This window comes from Aedes albopictus, chromosome 2 (assembly GCF_035046485.1).
Source record: "Aedes albopictus strain Foshan chromosome 2, AalbF5, whole genome shotgun sequence".
NCBI lineage: Eukaryota > Metazoa > Arthropoda > Insecta > Diptera > Culicidae > Aedes > Aedes albopictus.
This window is the reverse complement of record NC_085137.1, coordinates 346,517,682-346,535,973: the sequence shown is the minus strand read 5'-3', so window position 1 is coordinate 346,535,973 and position 18,292 is coordinate 346,517,682. Positions and strand designations below refer to the sequence as shown.

Sequence of the window (18,292 nt, the reverse complement as noted above, 5' to 3'; positions counted from 1 at the left end):
AATGAGTCACTTCAAGTGTTTTATACATTTTTCTAATGACTCGGTCGTTAAAAAAAAACTTTTCCACTCATCGTAGCACTCGGTAGTCTCCCACCCGGTCGCATTGCTTGTGCTTCACTCGTCAGAGCATTAGTGTCTCACTGGTGCGCGCTAGTCTCTCAATGGTTACGGGCGCTGGTTAATTGGATTTAAGTGGTCGAATTTGTTATCCTCTTTCATAAAACATAATTATCATTCTATTGCCGTGCATCACTATTTAAAAATGTGGTTTAAATAGTGTTTTTAGCATGTTGAAGTATTTCAATGACTCATAAATGAAACGAAAATCCAAGTGTATCATCCCATGTTTCATACACACTTGTTTCTGTAGCAGCAACGAACGAGTGTGTTGCTGGGTGAGAGATGAAGCATCACAGCAGTCCGTTCGCATGGGAAACGATTTGCTACAGTCGTCGCACGTCATGTTTTCCTTTCGAAATTGCACGACCCTGCTCCTCACATAATCGCCTGTGAATTTTTAAACAAATGGGTGAATTTCTGGAGAAATTGAAAAAAATTAGAAGATTTTTCAAGGAAATTTCTGTGAGCATTTGCAAAGAGGTAGGTAATTTTCATAAAATTATAAAATAAATCAGATTTTTTCGAAGAACTTGCCTAAGAAATATCCAAAGGAATTCACAATAAAATTGACAAACGATTTCCGAAGGTATTGCCGCCAAAATTTCTAGATATTTTTCCGAGACATTTCCAAAGGCATTAATGAAGAAATTCCAGAGGCATTACTAAAGAAATTCGCAAAGGTATTGTCAGAAGAAATCACGAAGAAATTGACCATGGAATCGTTAAAAGAATTTTCACAGGAAAACCGCTCAATCCATGAATAAATTTCCGAAAAAAATCCAAGTGCATTACCGAAGAAATTCCCAAAAATATCTCACGAATATTGATATGAACTATCATTATCATGATAGGCTCAGTGTACCAGTTATGGCTATAGTACTTCACATTCGCCATAGTTGATTTTCAACCTTTAAATAATTGCATTACATGTGCGAATAATGCTGTAAGTAAGCCGCATTTTAGTGCGGACTGGTTACTTGGGTGGTCCACTGGGGCCGAGGTAAACTTGTCCCGAGTTAAAAATCTCGTTAAAAAAAGATAAAAAAAATAAAAAATCGAATCGAGATATGATGAGAAATAAGTAAGAGCCTCCTGATAGGCGGATGTGAGGTACTTGAAAAGTGGAAACAGCACTTTGATGAGCACGAAACTTTATAGCTCATAAATCATAGTCATGCCCGTAAGGAGGTATATCGAAACGATTGATAAAAGTTTAAATTTATGAATCACTGTTGCCACAATTGCACAACATATATTCTAATTCCTAATTTGCAAACTTCAACGCACCCAACCCAATCAGTAATTCCGGCTAGACGGCCGGAATATAGAGATCTGATACGGCATAAACTTTCAACCACTGGGACGTAACCCTGAATCCAATTAAGGAGCCGCAAGATTAAACTTTAATATTTCATTCGACACACTGACGCTGCCACCAATCTCTCGCCTAGCCGGTTAGCCGTAATTTTGAATTCATTATTCCAAACCAAACTCCTTCCTCCACTCCACCGGCGTTGGCTCTGATCTCAGCAGATCTCAAGTGGGCTGATTTCCAATAAAGGATGAAATGGGAATTGCTTCACATGTGTGGTGCCAACAACTGTTAGGACAACAACGAAGGATGGGTTTTAGGATGTGATTGCAAGGATGAGGGGTTGAAGAGTGGCCAAGATTCTGATGCTGGGGCATTGCCTTCCATTCCCCTGAACTAAAAAAGTGAAGGAAGGCAGTAACACTTGAGAACGGATTTTCAATCTTGTTTTCGTGATCGAATTGAAAGAGGAGATTTTTTAGTGGTTCTGCCTGGGAGAGGATTTTCGATTGTTTGACTTTTCGGGAATCGGTTGATGGTCGTACGTGTTGTATTGAGAAAGTGTTTTATTTCTCTTTTATTTTCAGGTTTATGATTGGCCACTACGTAACCGTGCACGGGGATGTGATAGCTCACGTGAACATAAGCCACGTCATGGTCGAGGATGGAGGCGAGTATTCGTGCATAGCGGAGAACCGAGCTGGAAAAACGTCCCATTCGGCACGATTGAACATCTATGGTAAGGGGCTTCGATTGAATTCAAATAATTTGCGCAAAGGTTCCAATATTCGTGCTTGTTGACTTGAACAGGGCTGCCGTACATTAGACTGATACCCAAGGTGACCGCAGTGGCCGGGCAAACGCTGTACCTGAAATGCCCGGTCGCGGGTTATCCCATCGAGGAGATCCACTGGGAACGGGGCGGACGGGAACTGCCGGAAGATATGCGCCAGAAGGTGCAAACCGATGGAACGCTCGAGATCAAAGAGGTGCAAAAGTCCATGGATTCGGGCGTGTACACGTGCTGGGCTCGAAATAAACAGGGCCACAGTGCCAGACGGAGCGGTGAAGTAACTGTGATAGGTTAGTTTGGTGACCGAACTGGGAGGTCACAAATGAATGATGATTTTCTTTCAGAGTTGACAGATTGGTGGGTTCGATATTCACGACAACTGCAGGGCTTTGGTTGATAAATTTTTCCAGGAACGGTTACATTCGTGACTGGATTGGAGTAACGACTCCAAATACATAATTATTTACGTATTCTCTCTAGAAATTACATACCGTATGATGTTTGAATAGACACTGTGAGGAGACAATGAAAACGTGTATCGGACAGGACGTATCAAAAGTGTAGAATTAGCTATAAGTTAAAATACACATAAATATAAACAAAAAAAAAAAAAAAAGGACGTATCAAGAAGCGCTACGGGACTAGCAAAATTTTGTCTTTTGCATAATTTTAATTTATTTTGACTCTAATTTTGGTAATCTTGCTCAAATTTGGGCTATTAATGAACAACTAGTCAAATATCGGGTGAAATTGAGAATTTATTTAACCTGTTCTTTAAATGCAAGAATTCAAAATAAGGCTTGCTCGTTTTTCGCTCTGTTTAAAATTGCGCTACTAACAATCTTGACAATATTTCAGCAGATTCCATGTGCTGAACTACTGAGTAAAGTTTGGAACAAACATGAGGTATCATTTGGGAAATTCTTTGAAGAATTTCTTACAGAAACCCAGAAGAAACAATTATTTTAGATCGACCCCTATGAATTTATTCGGTAGGTTTCATTAAAAGATTTATAATGAACTTCTGAAGAAATAACAGAGAGAGCTTTAGGAAGAAGTTTTCAGTGAATGCATAAAGAAGCGTGTTCGTCTTCTATTGGAATTCAATCCCACAACTGCCTTGAGAATTCCTTCGGGGATTTATTTAAAAATTTCTTTGGTATTTTTTTTTAATTCCTTCAGTAGGGGAGACTGGGGAGACTTGATTCTTTTTCTTAATTTATCTGAAACTTTAAGAAAAAACACAAAACCAGATCCGATTTCCGTACAAAATGGCAGGTAAACATCTATTGCAAGTTAATACACAACAGAAGGCCTTTAAATTATTGTTCAAGTTTTCATGGAGGCATGTCTTATGACGTATTTTTCAAAAATGGGTGACACTTGATCCCCCTTTAAGCACATGGTTTATTTAAAGGGAAAATAATTCCAGAGTCTTCCTATTCATTTTCTTTTCGAGTTTTCTTGTATTTTCGATGAATATGGAGTGTTTGAAATTGTAAGATTTCCTTAAATTTTTAAGTATATGCCGTATTTTCAAAATGGGGAGACTTGATCCCCCTTTTCTTGGTTTGTACTAAAGCTATAATTATCTGACACATTTTATCGTTGAATAGACTAGAATTCCGAGTAAATAGAGGCTTCCGAATAGAATTTTATTTTTCACATGTATAATGTGTGTGTAATCCTCGAGAGATCAAGTCCCCCCATGTCACTGTTGTGTATACTAAGCTGAATCAATTAAAATATGTTAACAACAGCCTTTGGATAAATAAGTTTGAAAGTATTTTATTTAAACTATGTGCTGTGGGATTTTGACACGATTTGGTTCAATATTCACAAAGTTATTGAGATTTTTCTGAATCGCCTAAAAGATTTCTGAAGGACTGAAAACAAACCATCAGCCGTTAACAAATAATGCAATGTACAATCGAAATCACTTGTAGCCAAAACATAGTCGTTTGTCCAGGAGTAATTTTGGAAAAATTATGCTAGAAGAAAAATGTTTTTGATTTTGAGCAAATATGGGGGAACAAGTCTCCCCAGGGATCAAGTCTCCTCAGTCTCCCCTACTTACTTTCGAGTTTTTATTGCAATTTCTTTGGAAATTCATTCGTGATTTCCTTTGAAAATTCCTGACCATGGAATTTACTGGAAATTGCTTCGGCAATTATTAAAAGATTTAAATCGCCAATTGCTTTGGAAAATCCTTCGGTATTTGTTTTGTAAACTACGGCATTCCATTTCAAGTTTTTTTTTTGAGAACTTTTTCAGATATTCCTCTGGGAAGTACCTCAGTTATTTTTTGGGTATTTCTTCGGTAAATCCATTGAAAATTCCTTTCGTATTTTCCTAGTCAATTTCGTCGAAAAATGGTTTAAAATTCCTGCATTATAATTTTTTTTTTTTTTTTGGTAATTTCTTTTTTTTTTGTTTAATTTCTTTTCTTTGGTAAATTCAAAGGAAATTCTTTCAGAGATTGATAAGCTTATTAAACCAGGAAAAACTTCGTCAATAATTTCAAAATTCTGAATTCCTTCACCAATTAGCTTCGATAAGTTCATTTGTAATTTCTTTCAAAGTTCCTTCAGAAATTTAAAAAATTCTTAGATACTTCTTCAGGAATTCATTCCGTATTTTAAGCAGCAACATTTTTTTATGTTAAATTTAAATATAGGTATCACATGGATTCCATTAAATATGACAGGGTAAATGAGATTTCGAAAGGATTTTTTTTGTTTATTGGTTGTTGGTAGATTATCTCTAAGACATATTCGTGTAAAACATATCTTGACGAAATTTGAAAAAAAGGCTTTCGAAAAAACATGAGAAGCACCTAATTCACCTTTATGACTGCGCAAACGACGCTTAACTGTACTATGCAAAAACATTATATACTTTTCGACTCGGTAACTAAGTTTTTACATTCGGAATCACAAACCGTGCCTTACCTAAAAGTTCACTGTCAGTCAAAAATTCATAGGCTGCAACCAAATTGTCTTAACATTATTTGAAGCAAATAGACATCACATAAATAGAAGTATCACAAAGTTAAGAATCTACATGCCAATCTGTCACCTCCCACTAATAAACATTGTAAAATTCCAGTACCCCCGAAGCTGAATCCGTTCCATTCGTCGATCCTGTCGCTGAATGTTGGAGATCGTGCCTCGATAACCTGTTCTGTTATCAAGGGAGACATCCCACTCACCATCAACTGGCGTAAAGACGGCCGTCCAATCGATCCTAGCCAGCGAATGTCTGTCACCCAAGTAGACCAGTACAACTCGATCCTCGTCATTGAAAACCTGTCCGCCGACCACACCGGAAACTATTCCTGCGTCGTTCGGAACACTGCATCCGAAACCGAGGGCAGCCAGTCACTGCTCGTCAACGGTAACCGTGTCGTACTAATGCCAAATAATACTCACGTGTTTTTTTTTCTTTTTCTTTTCTCTTTCCGTTCAATTCTACCACACCACTACCACTTCTACTACCACCAACTACTACTACTACTAAACTACCACTATTGTGTCTGTACGGTGGGAACAATTATAAAAACCCTACACAATGAACAAATTGCGAACACCTCCATCACGATCAGTTCCTCCCAATATCGAGCCTTTCTCCTTCCAAGACGGCCTGGCCGAGGGCATGCGAACGCGAACCGTATGCGGCGTGTCCAAGGGCGACCAGCCAATGTCTTTCAAGTGGCTCAAGGACGGCGACCCGCTGTCCTCCATGCTCGGTGCCAACGTGTCCACTCTCGATCAGTATTCGTCCCTCCTCAATATTCCCTCCCTCTCAGCGGCACACTCCGGTGATTACACGTGCGTCGCCAGCAATCCAGCGGCCGAGGTGAAGTTCACTGCGTCGTTACAGGTAAAAGGTAAAGTAAAGTCATGCCACTGTTTGCAACACTGCACCCGTTCCTGCATTCGTTTCTTTCAAAATCTTACGATGCATACATATATCTTTATACGCGCAATTATAACCACCATTGTGTGTCCCTTCCCAGTTGCTTTGGCACGCAGTGGGTTTGCGGCCGATCACCAGGTAATTGTTTTCTGCACCACCTCTTTCTTTGTTTTCTCTTTCATTTCTTCTCTCTTTTCTTTCGGTCTTTCGTTGCCCGTTCCTATGACAAAATGCTGTTTCTGTCAAACATCCCAGCTCCTCGATCTGCTCGTTCTTTCGATGTTGATCAGACCCTTCAAGAGTCTTGCAATCTCAGAAACGTGCAGATCTGCTTGATCTCGCTCTTTTCAGTTCTTCTTCCGATTCCTCCTTCCAACTTTCCCTTATGCTGTCTTCTATCTGTTTCTTCTGAAATCTCTTCCTCACTGTACACCGTTATTTCTCTTCTGTTCGTGTTCGTTTTTCGTTGTTTTCGTCGGTAGAGCTCGCATGCCGTAGAAGTTGAATTCAAAGTAGTCGTAGAGCATTACAGTTGCTTTCACTCTCAACTTTTCCACTTCTCTCTCCCCCGACAAAGCTGTGTTCTTAATCGGAATGAAAATATTTCCACACAAAAACTCCGTGTTTGATTGCCGTTTTCCAGAAACGGTTCAGTGATTCTATTTGTGGTGTAGCCTTGAAATCCACAATAGAATGCGCTTGAAATTTACCCCGGATATGAGCTTAAGCCCCTGACCCCACCCCATATATGATAAAGCCTTGCTTGAATATTCATATTTGACTAAAGCTTTATTGCTTCACTGGTATCACTTTGGTTGAAGTTTTTCGTTCTTTGAGTTGGTCTTTTTGAACGTACTATTTATGCAATTAGTTCTTTTTGTTAATTACTATTTAAGTTAGATTTGGACAGAAGGCTTCCGCAAACCCCACTCACAAACGCTAGTGTTTACTCTCTTTCTATAAATATCAATAATACACACATCCCCCGCCATTAACTGCCTTTTATGGTTTTAATCCCGCATTTCTCCCCGAATCATTAAAGCATCCCTTGTATCTTCCTACGCAATCAGTATTGACTAATAAACATCGCTAGAGTATACTGCTTGCGGCATTATTATCCATTTGTATAAACTTTTTTTTCACTTCAAACTGATCGAAACATCTATCCGCTTTGATGCACAATTATCCAACATATATAACACCCACATTGAATATATTTCTCGTCAACGGCATCCGCTAGATCAAAGATGACAGAGCATAATGGAAATATAACACAGATACAACTGCATGTTCCTGTGAACATTTAAAAAAATTGGATCTGACTATAAAACTTAGAAAGCAGTATCGATTTTTTAATTAAAATCGGCTTAATTTATTTTATAAACAGTGAAAGAACGCAGGTTGTAGTTCAGAATGCCACAAAATATTATTTGAAATAGTTCAGCACACATCCGAAATGAAAACCTCCAAGATTATTTTGTGACAGTACCTAACTATCATTTGAAATTAACAATTAACAATTTCGAGCACTCTGCAAGTCGCAGATGAAATAGACCTATCCATTCAAAGATAAGCAAAGTAGAATTTGCTCATTCTTACTAGTTTTTGTATTTTTGAAAGTCATGTATTAATCATTTTTTAATGGAAAAAGTGAAGTATAAGTATGTAATAGTGAAGTGTTTTTGGATTTTTCAACGCGCAGCTCGAACTCGAATTTGACCGGTGTCATAGCCACGACGTCAAGATCAGGAGACGAGGAGGAGGAATTCAGACCGGCGATTGGAAAGTTCAGCGCCCACCAGTTGACAATCGAACTCATCAATTTCGCCGCCTCTAAGAGCAAGGCCATTGGCCATACGTAGCACCTATTTCCAGCATAGCCTCCCTTATCGTTACACCTGGAGATCACCACAGCAGACGGAATTCCAAATCGATCACGTTCTGATTGACGGACGGTACTTCTTTGACATTATCGACGTCAGGACTTATCGTGGCGCTAACATCGACTCTGACCACTACATACATACTTACTTTCAGTCCTGAGCACCCATGGTGGTGGAGGATCTTTTGCTGGGTTCAAACCTAGCGCTTGTTTGCAGATTTCTTTCCCACTCCTGTGTAAAGTGTGGCCGACCGACCTCCACTTTCGCTCCCGAGTTTCTGTAGCTATCGGCTTTTGATGACATCGACGATGGAGCTCCACGTTGGAGATCCGATAGTGGAGCCACCATGCACGATTGTGGTGCCACCATGAATTACAGGGGATACTCAAAATAACTGGGACAGGAAAAATTTTCACTTTTCAAAAAAAGTTCAACTCGCTGTAACTTTTCGAAAAGGGCATCAAATATTCTCAAATTTTGACTGTAAGTGCATCAACTAGTTGTGTACACAATAGATCTCAAAACTGGTCGCAGTGAAAAACCCGAACAGGAATAAAAAAAAATAGTTGTGTATCAATGGAAAAAATTTGGAAAAGATCGGACTATATTGCATGAAGCTATAAGCATTTTAGAAAAAGGTAGAATTATCCGATAGCCAACTTTGAGCTGTTATATCTTCGGATTCAATGAACCGATTGCAATGAAATTTCGTCCATTTATGACTTACATAATGAGCTCTGAAAACGTTTGACTCAACATGAAATTATTAACAAGAGAAAAAGTTATAGCGATTTCATTAATATTATAATTGTTTAGTAAATTGGTCTATTCTTAATATGCATCCCATTACTTTTTCAACGAATTGCTGCCTATGTTGTATCTTTCCTTCAAAGCATATCTGTATTCAAGACAATCACAGGGAATTTAAATGAACTATAATTAGCATCTTGAATTTTGAAACGATGTTAAAATTTAAGAAAATTGGGTGTTTTATTAGAAAAATAAACTAATCTTTATAATTTTCTTCCGTGTTAAGAATTTTAAGTTATGACAAAAGTTTTTCAAAGCTCATTATATAAGTCATAAATGGTTAAAATTTCATTGCATTCGGTTAATTGAATCCGGAGATATAACATCTCAAAGTTGACTATCGGGTAATTCTACCTTTTTCTAAAATGCATATAACTTCATGCAGTATAGCCCGATCTTTTTCAAATTTCACTGTAAGTTAATCAACTAGTTGTGTACACAATAGATCTCAAAACTGGTCGCAGTGACAAACCCGAACAGGAATAAAAAAAAATAGTTGTGTATCAATGGAAAAAATTTGGAAAAGATCGGACTATATTGCATGAAGCTATAAGCATTTTAGAAAAAGGTAGAATTATCCGATAGCCAACTTTGAGCTGTTATATCTTCGGATTCAATGAACCGATTGCAATGAAATTTCGTCCATTTATGACTTACATAATGAGCTCTGAAAAACGTTTGACTCAACTTGAAATTATTAACAAGAGAAAAAGTTATAGCGATTTCATTAATATTATAATTGTTTAGTAAATTGGTCTATTCTTAATATGCATCCCATTACTTTTTCAACGAATTGCTGCCTATGTTGTATCTTTCCTTCAAAGCATATCTGTATTCAAGACAATCACAGGGAATTTAAATGAACTATAATTAGCATCTTGAATTTTGAAACGATGTTAAAATTTAAGAAAATTGGATGTTTTATTAGAAAAATAAACTAATCTTTATAATTTTCTTCCGTGTTAAGAATTTTAAGTTATGACAAAAGTTTTTCAAAGCTCATTATATAAGTCATAAATGGTTAAAATTTCATTGCATTCGGTTCATTGAATCCGGAGATATAACATCTCAAAGTTGACTATCGGGTAATTCTACCTTTTTCTAAAATGCATATAACTTCATGCAGTATAGCCCGATCTTTTTCAAATTTTGTCCTCTGATTCACAAATAGTTGATCAACTAACAGTAAAAATTTGAGAATATTCGATGCACTTTTCGAAAAATTACAGCTACTTGAAATTTTTTTGAGAAGGGCAAATTTTGCCTGTACCGATCATTTTGTCTATCCCCTGTAAGTGCATCAACTAGTTGTGTATCAGTGGTTCAAATTTGGAAATTGGGTCATTCTACACAAAGTTATGAAGATTCTAGAAAAAGGTATAATTATCCGATAGCAAACTTTGAGCTGTTATATGTCCGGATTCAATGAACTGAATGCAATGAAATTTTGATCATTTATGACTACAATAATGAAATTTGAAAAACAGTTGATTTAATTTGAAAATATTAATAAGAAAAAAAGTTATAGCGATTTCATTTATTCTATGTCTTTTTTGTAAATTTATCTGTTTTTTATATGCATCCCATTACTTTTTCAAGTTAATGCCGGCTATTTGGTTGCTTTCCTTTGAAACATAAATACATTCAAGTCAATTAGAGGGAATTTAAATGAACTATAATTACTATCTCGAATTTTGAAACGATGATGACGTTTTGGATAAATTGGTGTTATATTAAAAAAATAATCTAATCGTTACTATTTTCTTCCGTGTGAATAATTTCAAGTTTAGTCTAAAGTTTTTAATAGCACATTATATAAGTTATAAATGATCAAAATTTCATTGCATTCGGTTCATTGAATCCGGCGATATAACAGCTCAAAGTTGGCTATCGAAAATTTATACCTTTTTCTAGAACCTTTATAATTTCGTCTAGAATAGCCTGATCTTTTCCAAATTTTGGCCACTGATACACAACTAGTTGATGAACTTACAGTAAAAATTTGAGAATATTTGATGCCCTTTTCGAAGAGTTGCAGCTAGTTGGACATTTTTTCAAAAGTGAAAAATTTACCGGTCCCAGTTATTTTGAATATCCCCTGTATATAGCGCAGGCATCTATTGATGAATACCTGCATCCGATGAGTGTTCTCCACTGATACACACTAACCTTCACTAGCGTACAGCAGCACAGATTTCGCGTACAAGTTTAAAATTCGGATTTTGGTGCTTCTACTAATTTGATGGTTATTTTCATACATTACTTAAACACTCAAAGGCCTTCTTGATCCGCGCACCCGTGTCAAACTTGGTGCTACCAAGATATTGGAAGCTTTCAACATTCTATACTGCTTGTCCAGCTACCGTGAAGCTGGAAGAGTTGATAATGTTTACATCCAACGATTTGGTCTTGCTGACGTTGATGGTAAAACCTGCCGCCGAGGAGCAATCGACGAGATCTTCGAGCCCATCAGAGCACCGTTGAGCTAGGAGAGCTACGTCATCAACAATTCGGTTCACGATCAATCGCACCTACCAGGATCTCGTCGATTACGATGAGGAACAGTAGCGATGACCCGGATGGAGTCGGACAAGGTACCGTTGTACAGTACATACCCTGCACGAAAAGGCTCTGTACTGTGCTTCAAATTTTCTCGGGGATACCCTTGCGCCTAAGGGCTCCCCGTATGTTTTCGTGATTGAGACGATCGAAAGCTTTTTCGCAATCAATGAACACCAGGTAGAGAGATTCTTAGAACCACTACCTGTTAATGGCGACGGCCGCCTTGGTATAATCTGGAACGACTGAACCAACCGGATGTCACCGCCGTACACGCGCAGAATCTCGAGACAGCGTTGACGGACGAGGGCGAGCTCGACGAAGCCCCCGCATCCCGCAAAGACTTTGTCCCGCGAGCCAAAATGTGCAGCCTGCAAACAATGAGGGCCTGAGGGCCTGCAACAATGCAAGCCTGCAAACAACAGTGCAGGGATAAAGACGGAAGCATCCCGACGGACGGACGTGAGGTGATCGAAAGGTGGAAACAGCACTACGACGTACACCTGGATGCTGCGGGACTCATCCAGAAGGGGCCCGAAAAAGTTGGCTATCTGCCTGCACCGGCCAATATTCTGGATCTGGGAAACCAAACATCTACCAGAGGAGTGGAAGAAAGGGGTCATTTGCTTCATCTACAAGAAAAGTGGAAAGTTGGAGTATGAGAACTTCCGAGCGATCGCAACAACGCACCACTTGTTCATCGACTTCAAGGTGGCGTACCACAGTATCGACCGCACAGAGCTATGGAAAATCATGGACGAGAAGCACAACTCCGAAAAGCTCCCTAGATTGATTAAAGAGACGATGGACGGTATAAAAAACTGCGTAAAGGTTTCGGGCGATCTGTCTAGTTCGTTTGAATCTCGCCAAAGACTCCCCGTTTGTTGGACCTACAACAATTTTTGAAGACCCCTCGATTTTGATCAAATGTTGGCTCATTTGAACAGTTATAGCTCGAAAGATTCTTCTAAAACTCCCTCAAAATTAAACGTTGCTGAAAAGAGGAAAGATAGAGCTACTATTTACAATTATAAAAAGTTTGGTCGGCTATATTGGTTTTGGCCGCCATCTTGGATTTTTATACCAAAAACTCGTTTTCACCATGATGGCAACCACCGATTTTCAAAATTTTTGCATCAATTGAAAGCTGACACATTTATACATAAAATATCAAAAAATTAGAGATTTCTGTTTCTTCTTTCAAAAGTTGTCTGCAGTTTTGTAAATCATACGACTTCTGCGCACTGAGCCAGGTGTCAGTCGTTTACATAAATGCAGCGATATTTCGCAGTGTTTACGAACACGAATTCAAAATCTGAACCCACTAATGGAAAGCAGAAGGTTTAAGCTTTTCAAAACACTTAAGGTGAATATAGAACGAAGTCACACCTCGAATTTACAAAAACTCAAATCTGAGGAACCAAATGACGGATCGTCGTGAAAACTTGATCTATTGGTGACCACCAGCAGGTGACCAACTGATCAACTTTTCAACGCGAAAGGATATTTGGTTCTTCAGATATGTGCTTTTGAAAATTCAATATGTGGCTTCGTTCTATATTCACCTTAAAAAAGTCATAAAAATGCCCGAATCATTAAGAAACAGTCAAAAACGGAAACGAACCTCCGATTTGCCTTAACGAATACATGCAGATGCAGGTATAGTAGACATAGATGATGAGATCAACAATATATCATATAACTTAAAGCTGTTCTAGATCATCCAAACCATTCTGAAGCTAAAATTGCTGATCTACTATTATATGTTTGAATCAAATGAGATACATGCTGCTATTAGTGCACATTTATTGATATGTCATTACAAATGAAAACCGTATATTTCAGCTTGGTTTGGATGATCTAGAACAGCTTTAAGTTATATGATATATTGTTGAACTCATCATCGATGTCTACTAACACACACTACACCAAGTTTTGAACGTGCAGGATGCTTTGTTACGAGTATAGATCTGAAGGCCTTAACCACATAATACTGAAAGGTGACCTCAGATATCCCTGATGATCTGGAAACTTCTCTCCCATGGCTTTCACTATGTGTATAAATCAAATGGGCAAAATCTTATGTTTGTGCACTTCTGTTGGTACACCATTTCAAATTCAAACCATATTTCTCAACTTCAGACTAGTTCGGATGATCCAGGATGCCTCTATGTATGATGTGTATACAAGTATCATATGATTCAACTGATCTTCTATGACTACCAAAACGCACTATACCAAGTTTGAAATGCAACCGATGCGTTATTACCAATGTAGATATAAAGGCCTTAACTCCAGAATGATTTGGATGGCCTAAGATATCGCCGTTGATGTGCAGTTAGTCTATCATACTCTGATTTACATGTATGGTTCTAATGAAATCAGTTCTGACATGCACACATTAGTTTGATATACTATTACAGGTAAAGGCCTTACAATCACAACTTCAGAGCTTTTTAAGTTGCCTACACACCTAGAAAATATCATGTAATTTTAAGTGTCCTGAACCTGACATATACGAGCATCTTCAAAAACACAAATTTAGAGGTTATAACATGTAAATTTACGTCTTTCAAGACACCCCAAAATAAAACTATTTCTTTCTTAGCGTCTAGCAATCGCTAGAACCGATTTAACAGATAAAACATAGAAAAGTAAAATATTATCATGCATGGGATTCGAACACCGGATCTGCTGTTCGTGAGTCACGTCGCTTACCTCTCGGCTATTTCACCGAGATAGAAGGTGGCTGATAAACGTGATACTGATTCTACGTTTCTGGTGAAACGATTTGTTGACATCTAACGCAATCAACCAGCACTTACATGATGCGTGTAAAATTGAGTCCAATTTGTGATTCAGTCTTGAAAACGTTTACGTGTTTTGGTGATTCCGTTTCGTGGAAATTTCAGAATTTCTAAGTGTGTAGAATATCATCAAGTCATGACTACCATCATTCCATGTTTTAAAATGTATATTTGAATGTAATTCTTCAAGTTCAAGTGATTTAAAAAGTAAACATAACTATTTGTATTCAGTAGACAGAGTTCAAAACTTCTGGACGTTTTGGATAACCTGGAGATCTATGTAACAGCTGTATAAGGACATAACTCATTTCTATCTAACAGCTACAACCCATACAAGGAGTTTTGGGCAATTTTCACTAACATATATCATATTTGCATAGAAATATTACCCGAAATCGAGCGAATAACAAGTGGTGTACACTACATTTGCAGCTATATCTCCAAAATGTTCTAGCATAACCCTCTAATACCCAACCGCGCCTTTAGACGGGGTATAGTTTGAGCATTTTTGTAATTTTTGTTACGTGGAAAATCAAATTTTTTATATTTTTGGCTTATATTCAGGACTGTTTTGTATATCTCAAAATGGTTTTTGGTGTATTTTAAAGCGTATTTACATTTTTTTAAATCATTGAAAAATTGATGTTTTAGTCACTTTTTAGAAGTCATTGTTTATTTTGTACTGAATCGTTACAATTAACATATTTAAAATTTTTCTCATATCATTCTATCTTAGTTTAATAGTTTAAGAAATTGAATACACTCTAAAATCATTTTCCTTCAAATTACACGGAAAATAAAATTTCCCATGGAAAAAAATAAAAATAAAAAAATTTCAACAATAATCACAAAATCTCAAAATGTTTTCATCTAAAAAAATCCGTACCCCAAATAGGCTTCCAGGAAAAATATAAAAGTGTGGGGATGTTCAAAAATAAAAATTAGAAAAATCAAAAACTGAAATTCACGAAATCGAGAATTAAAAAGAATCATCTTCCAAAACATGTTTAAATCTATAACATAATCTCCATATATGCATATGATAGCACACCTAATCCCCTTGATAAAAACATTTTGGTTTTGAAAATCCACCCACTATGTCAAAAGCTATAAGTATAACTATGCAAAAAAGTTGTCCACATCTTTTAAGGGTTAATATGATAGTCACTCAGGTAATTTCTGAAATATGCTAAGCATTATTTCTCAGTTGAAATTTTATATATGTTGCCAACACAAGCAGCTTTAGATTGTTTAGAATGAATAGAAAATTATATAAATAATCTTGGAGGTTCTCGATCTAATTGTGTGCTGTGAAAAATTGCAGATTTTATCGATTTATGAATAATTCTAAAATATGAATATAAAACAAGTAATTTTACTGGAATATCCGAAAACTTAATGAATATCACAATATTGAATTCTACTCTTAGCCAATTCTTATTATAATTGATAGCATAGTGTTTTGATATTGAAATTCTATTGAAGAACAATTCTAAGGTTTAAGCTTAATTAGCGATTATAAACGAATACATTAGTGACCCGATTTTGTCGTAACGCTTTTTTTGCTCTCCTTGAATATTTTAAAAGTTCATCAGGCTTTTTACCCCTACAAGCTCTGCCATTCGGCAGAAGTTTAATGATAAACATGAAAGTAATGCCAAAAGCTAGACTTTACATAAGCTAAAATCCGACGGTTCGGAAATGTATTTTTGAAAAAAGACTAAACGATGTTACTGATTCGAACAACTGGAAAGGACTGATTTATTGTTCTACTTCAAAGTCCTAGCTGCCCTGCCTTAGATCCTAAATCTGCTAACCTAGCACCTAGCGACGTTGATGCGCTGGTCACGTTGTCCAAGCTAGCTACATTCCTTCGGTGTCCGGTGTCATCTGGCAGCGATGGTGCTGACAGATCGATTTGTGTGCATGTGCGTGCACGGTGTTTCCAGGGAAGACTCGTGGCTAACTCCGTCTGTTGATATTGCATTGGAAGATCTGTGGTTAACTCATATACTGGCGTGAGTGAGAAATGGACAAATTGGAGTGGAATTTGCGAAAAAGTTACTCGTCCTTTCGGTGAGATTAGACCTTATGACTCCTATTCACTAGACAGGCGCGCGCGCGTTGCCAACTACACCACGAGAAGCCCCGAAGATGTGGTGACTAACCTGAATTCAAGTTCAACTCGTCCATTTCTCACTCTCGCCAGTTGTATTTGTAAAGTCTAGTTTTTGGAATTAGGTAAAACTTCCACTCGGCTGGCTAAGCCGCAAAAATCTATGATTAATTAATTAAATAATTGATGTAATGATCAAAATTCGACCGAAAGATAAATGCAAAAAAATCGTAGCAGTTCGTAGTTTGAAGCTCGTGGGGCTGACAAAATCGGGCCCATACTTTATTAAACTATAATAAGAGACAATAATTAATAATAATGAGGTTTTTTGCAAAAATATTCAAGCGAATATTTCTCACTCATTTTTTAGTATCAATATTACTCAGGTTACACACGAACCCATTCATTCGAAATTCCTTTTCATGTGGATCATATTTTCATCCGCCAATCAGAATGAAATGATGCATTGGAAAAATTTCGACATAACCGTCAACAGAACACAGCTTTCCCAAACATATCTCACTCATAAATACATTCTTGTTTCCGTAGAAACTAGTTGGAAAATTGAAACTCTCATGAAAGAGAAAACAAAACGAAAAAAAACGCCAGGAGAACTGTGTTTCAGGAACGATTTTTTTTACATATTTTCGCATATCCAGGCCAGTCCGCCCTAGCGAAAGCCGATTCCGAAAACCATCGATGCATTCTCGAACGCAAACTTTCCGGGGATGGAAATTCCGCGAAATTCGTAAAACTGGGATATGCCTGGGAGTGGATTCGGCGAACAAAACGATTTTCCCCCGGTTCGGTTCTAGGCGATGAAAATCAAGAGGAGTGAAAAAATACAATTACACTACGCAACCAGCCCACCATAGAGCCTCGATTTTAACCTTCAACCCGGGGAAACCACTCAATAAGTGGTCCTTCAGAAATACCATCCCGTCCCGGAAGAGAACCTTTCCCCCATCTCCCTCATATCGCACAGCCCGCACTCAATTTAGCTTGATCGTAATAAATAGAAAAATAAAAGTATCGCCAGGTCAATGGTCCAATGGTCGGTTGCATCGGTTGAGCCTTTAACAATAAGGACAATTTGGTTGGGTGTCAGAAAAAGGATTCGGGCCTGAAAATCACAGCATGAAAATTAATAACATTAAAATGATTGATCTTCTACTTGTAGTCTAGCTACCAGTATGGGTTTGAAATGTTTAAGATAATTTGAACTTTTGACGAACATTTTTACAGATAAACTGTGAAACAGTAAAAAAAAGTGTTTTTAAGCTGCATTCATTGATAGCATTCCTTCGAGAAAATACTGCTATAGTTTGCAACTCTGTCATATATAAGTTTTCAGATAAAAAATATTTACTGGTAGTTTTCTGAAGCGAGAACTCAAACGATAATAGTATTTGAGTTGAAAAAAAGTTTAAAAATACCCGAGCAAAAAAGAATAGCAAGTGAATAACATATTTAGGTATTAATCTTAAATATTTTCATACCTCGATATGCCCTTCATTTGGTGGACATAAGAGGCAAAATAACAAAAACGAATTCCACGATTTTGTATCAATAACACCTAGAAAATAATAAATATTGTTATGTATTTCAATAATAAATGAATACCTAAAATTTCAAGTGCTGTATTTGTTATCCAAATGGTCTTGAATAACAAAGTACAGGTCGGACTCGATTATCCGGAGTCGGCTTTGGATGCTTCTCAAACATATATCTGGGGAACGGAATGGTCTATAAAGCAGAAATTTTGACATTTTGTCAAATCAACTTTGATTAGTAATCAGTCAAAATTTCAGCTTCTTACAGCATTCCGTTCGCGAGATATTACTTAGAGAAGCGCCAGAACCCGACTCCGGATAATCGAGTCCGACCTGTAATAACATTTTTTGTTATTAAATCATGCATTTGTTCGATAACGCCATGGTACAATACCAAAATATGTACCAATTAACTGAAGAA

At 37.2% G+C, this 18,292-nt stretch overlaps 1 protein-coding gene across 6 annotated transcripts in view; it reads left to right on the top strand.

Moving 5' to 3' along the window:
- The window catches only part of LOC109430901 (cell adhesion molecule Dscam2), a 124,307-nt gene that overhangs the window by 73,749 nt on the left and 32,266 nt on the right, over positions 1–18,292 (top strand). For all 6 annotated transcript variants that reach the window (XM_062852671.1, XM_062852668.1, XM_062852670.1 and 3 more), the window contains 3 exons: positions 2,020–2,171; positions 2,243–2,515; positions 5,830–6,114. In XM_062852671.1, coding sequence (XP_062708655.1) covers positions 2,020–2,171; positions 2,243–2,515; positions 5,830–6,114 — 710 coding nt within the window. The remainder of the gene's footprint in view (positions 1–2,019; positions 2,172–2,242; positions 2,516–5,829; positions 6,115–18,292) is intronic.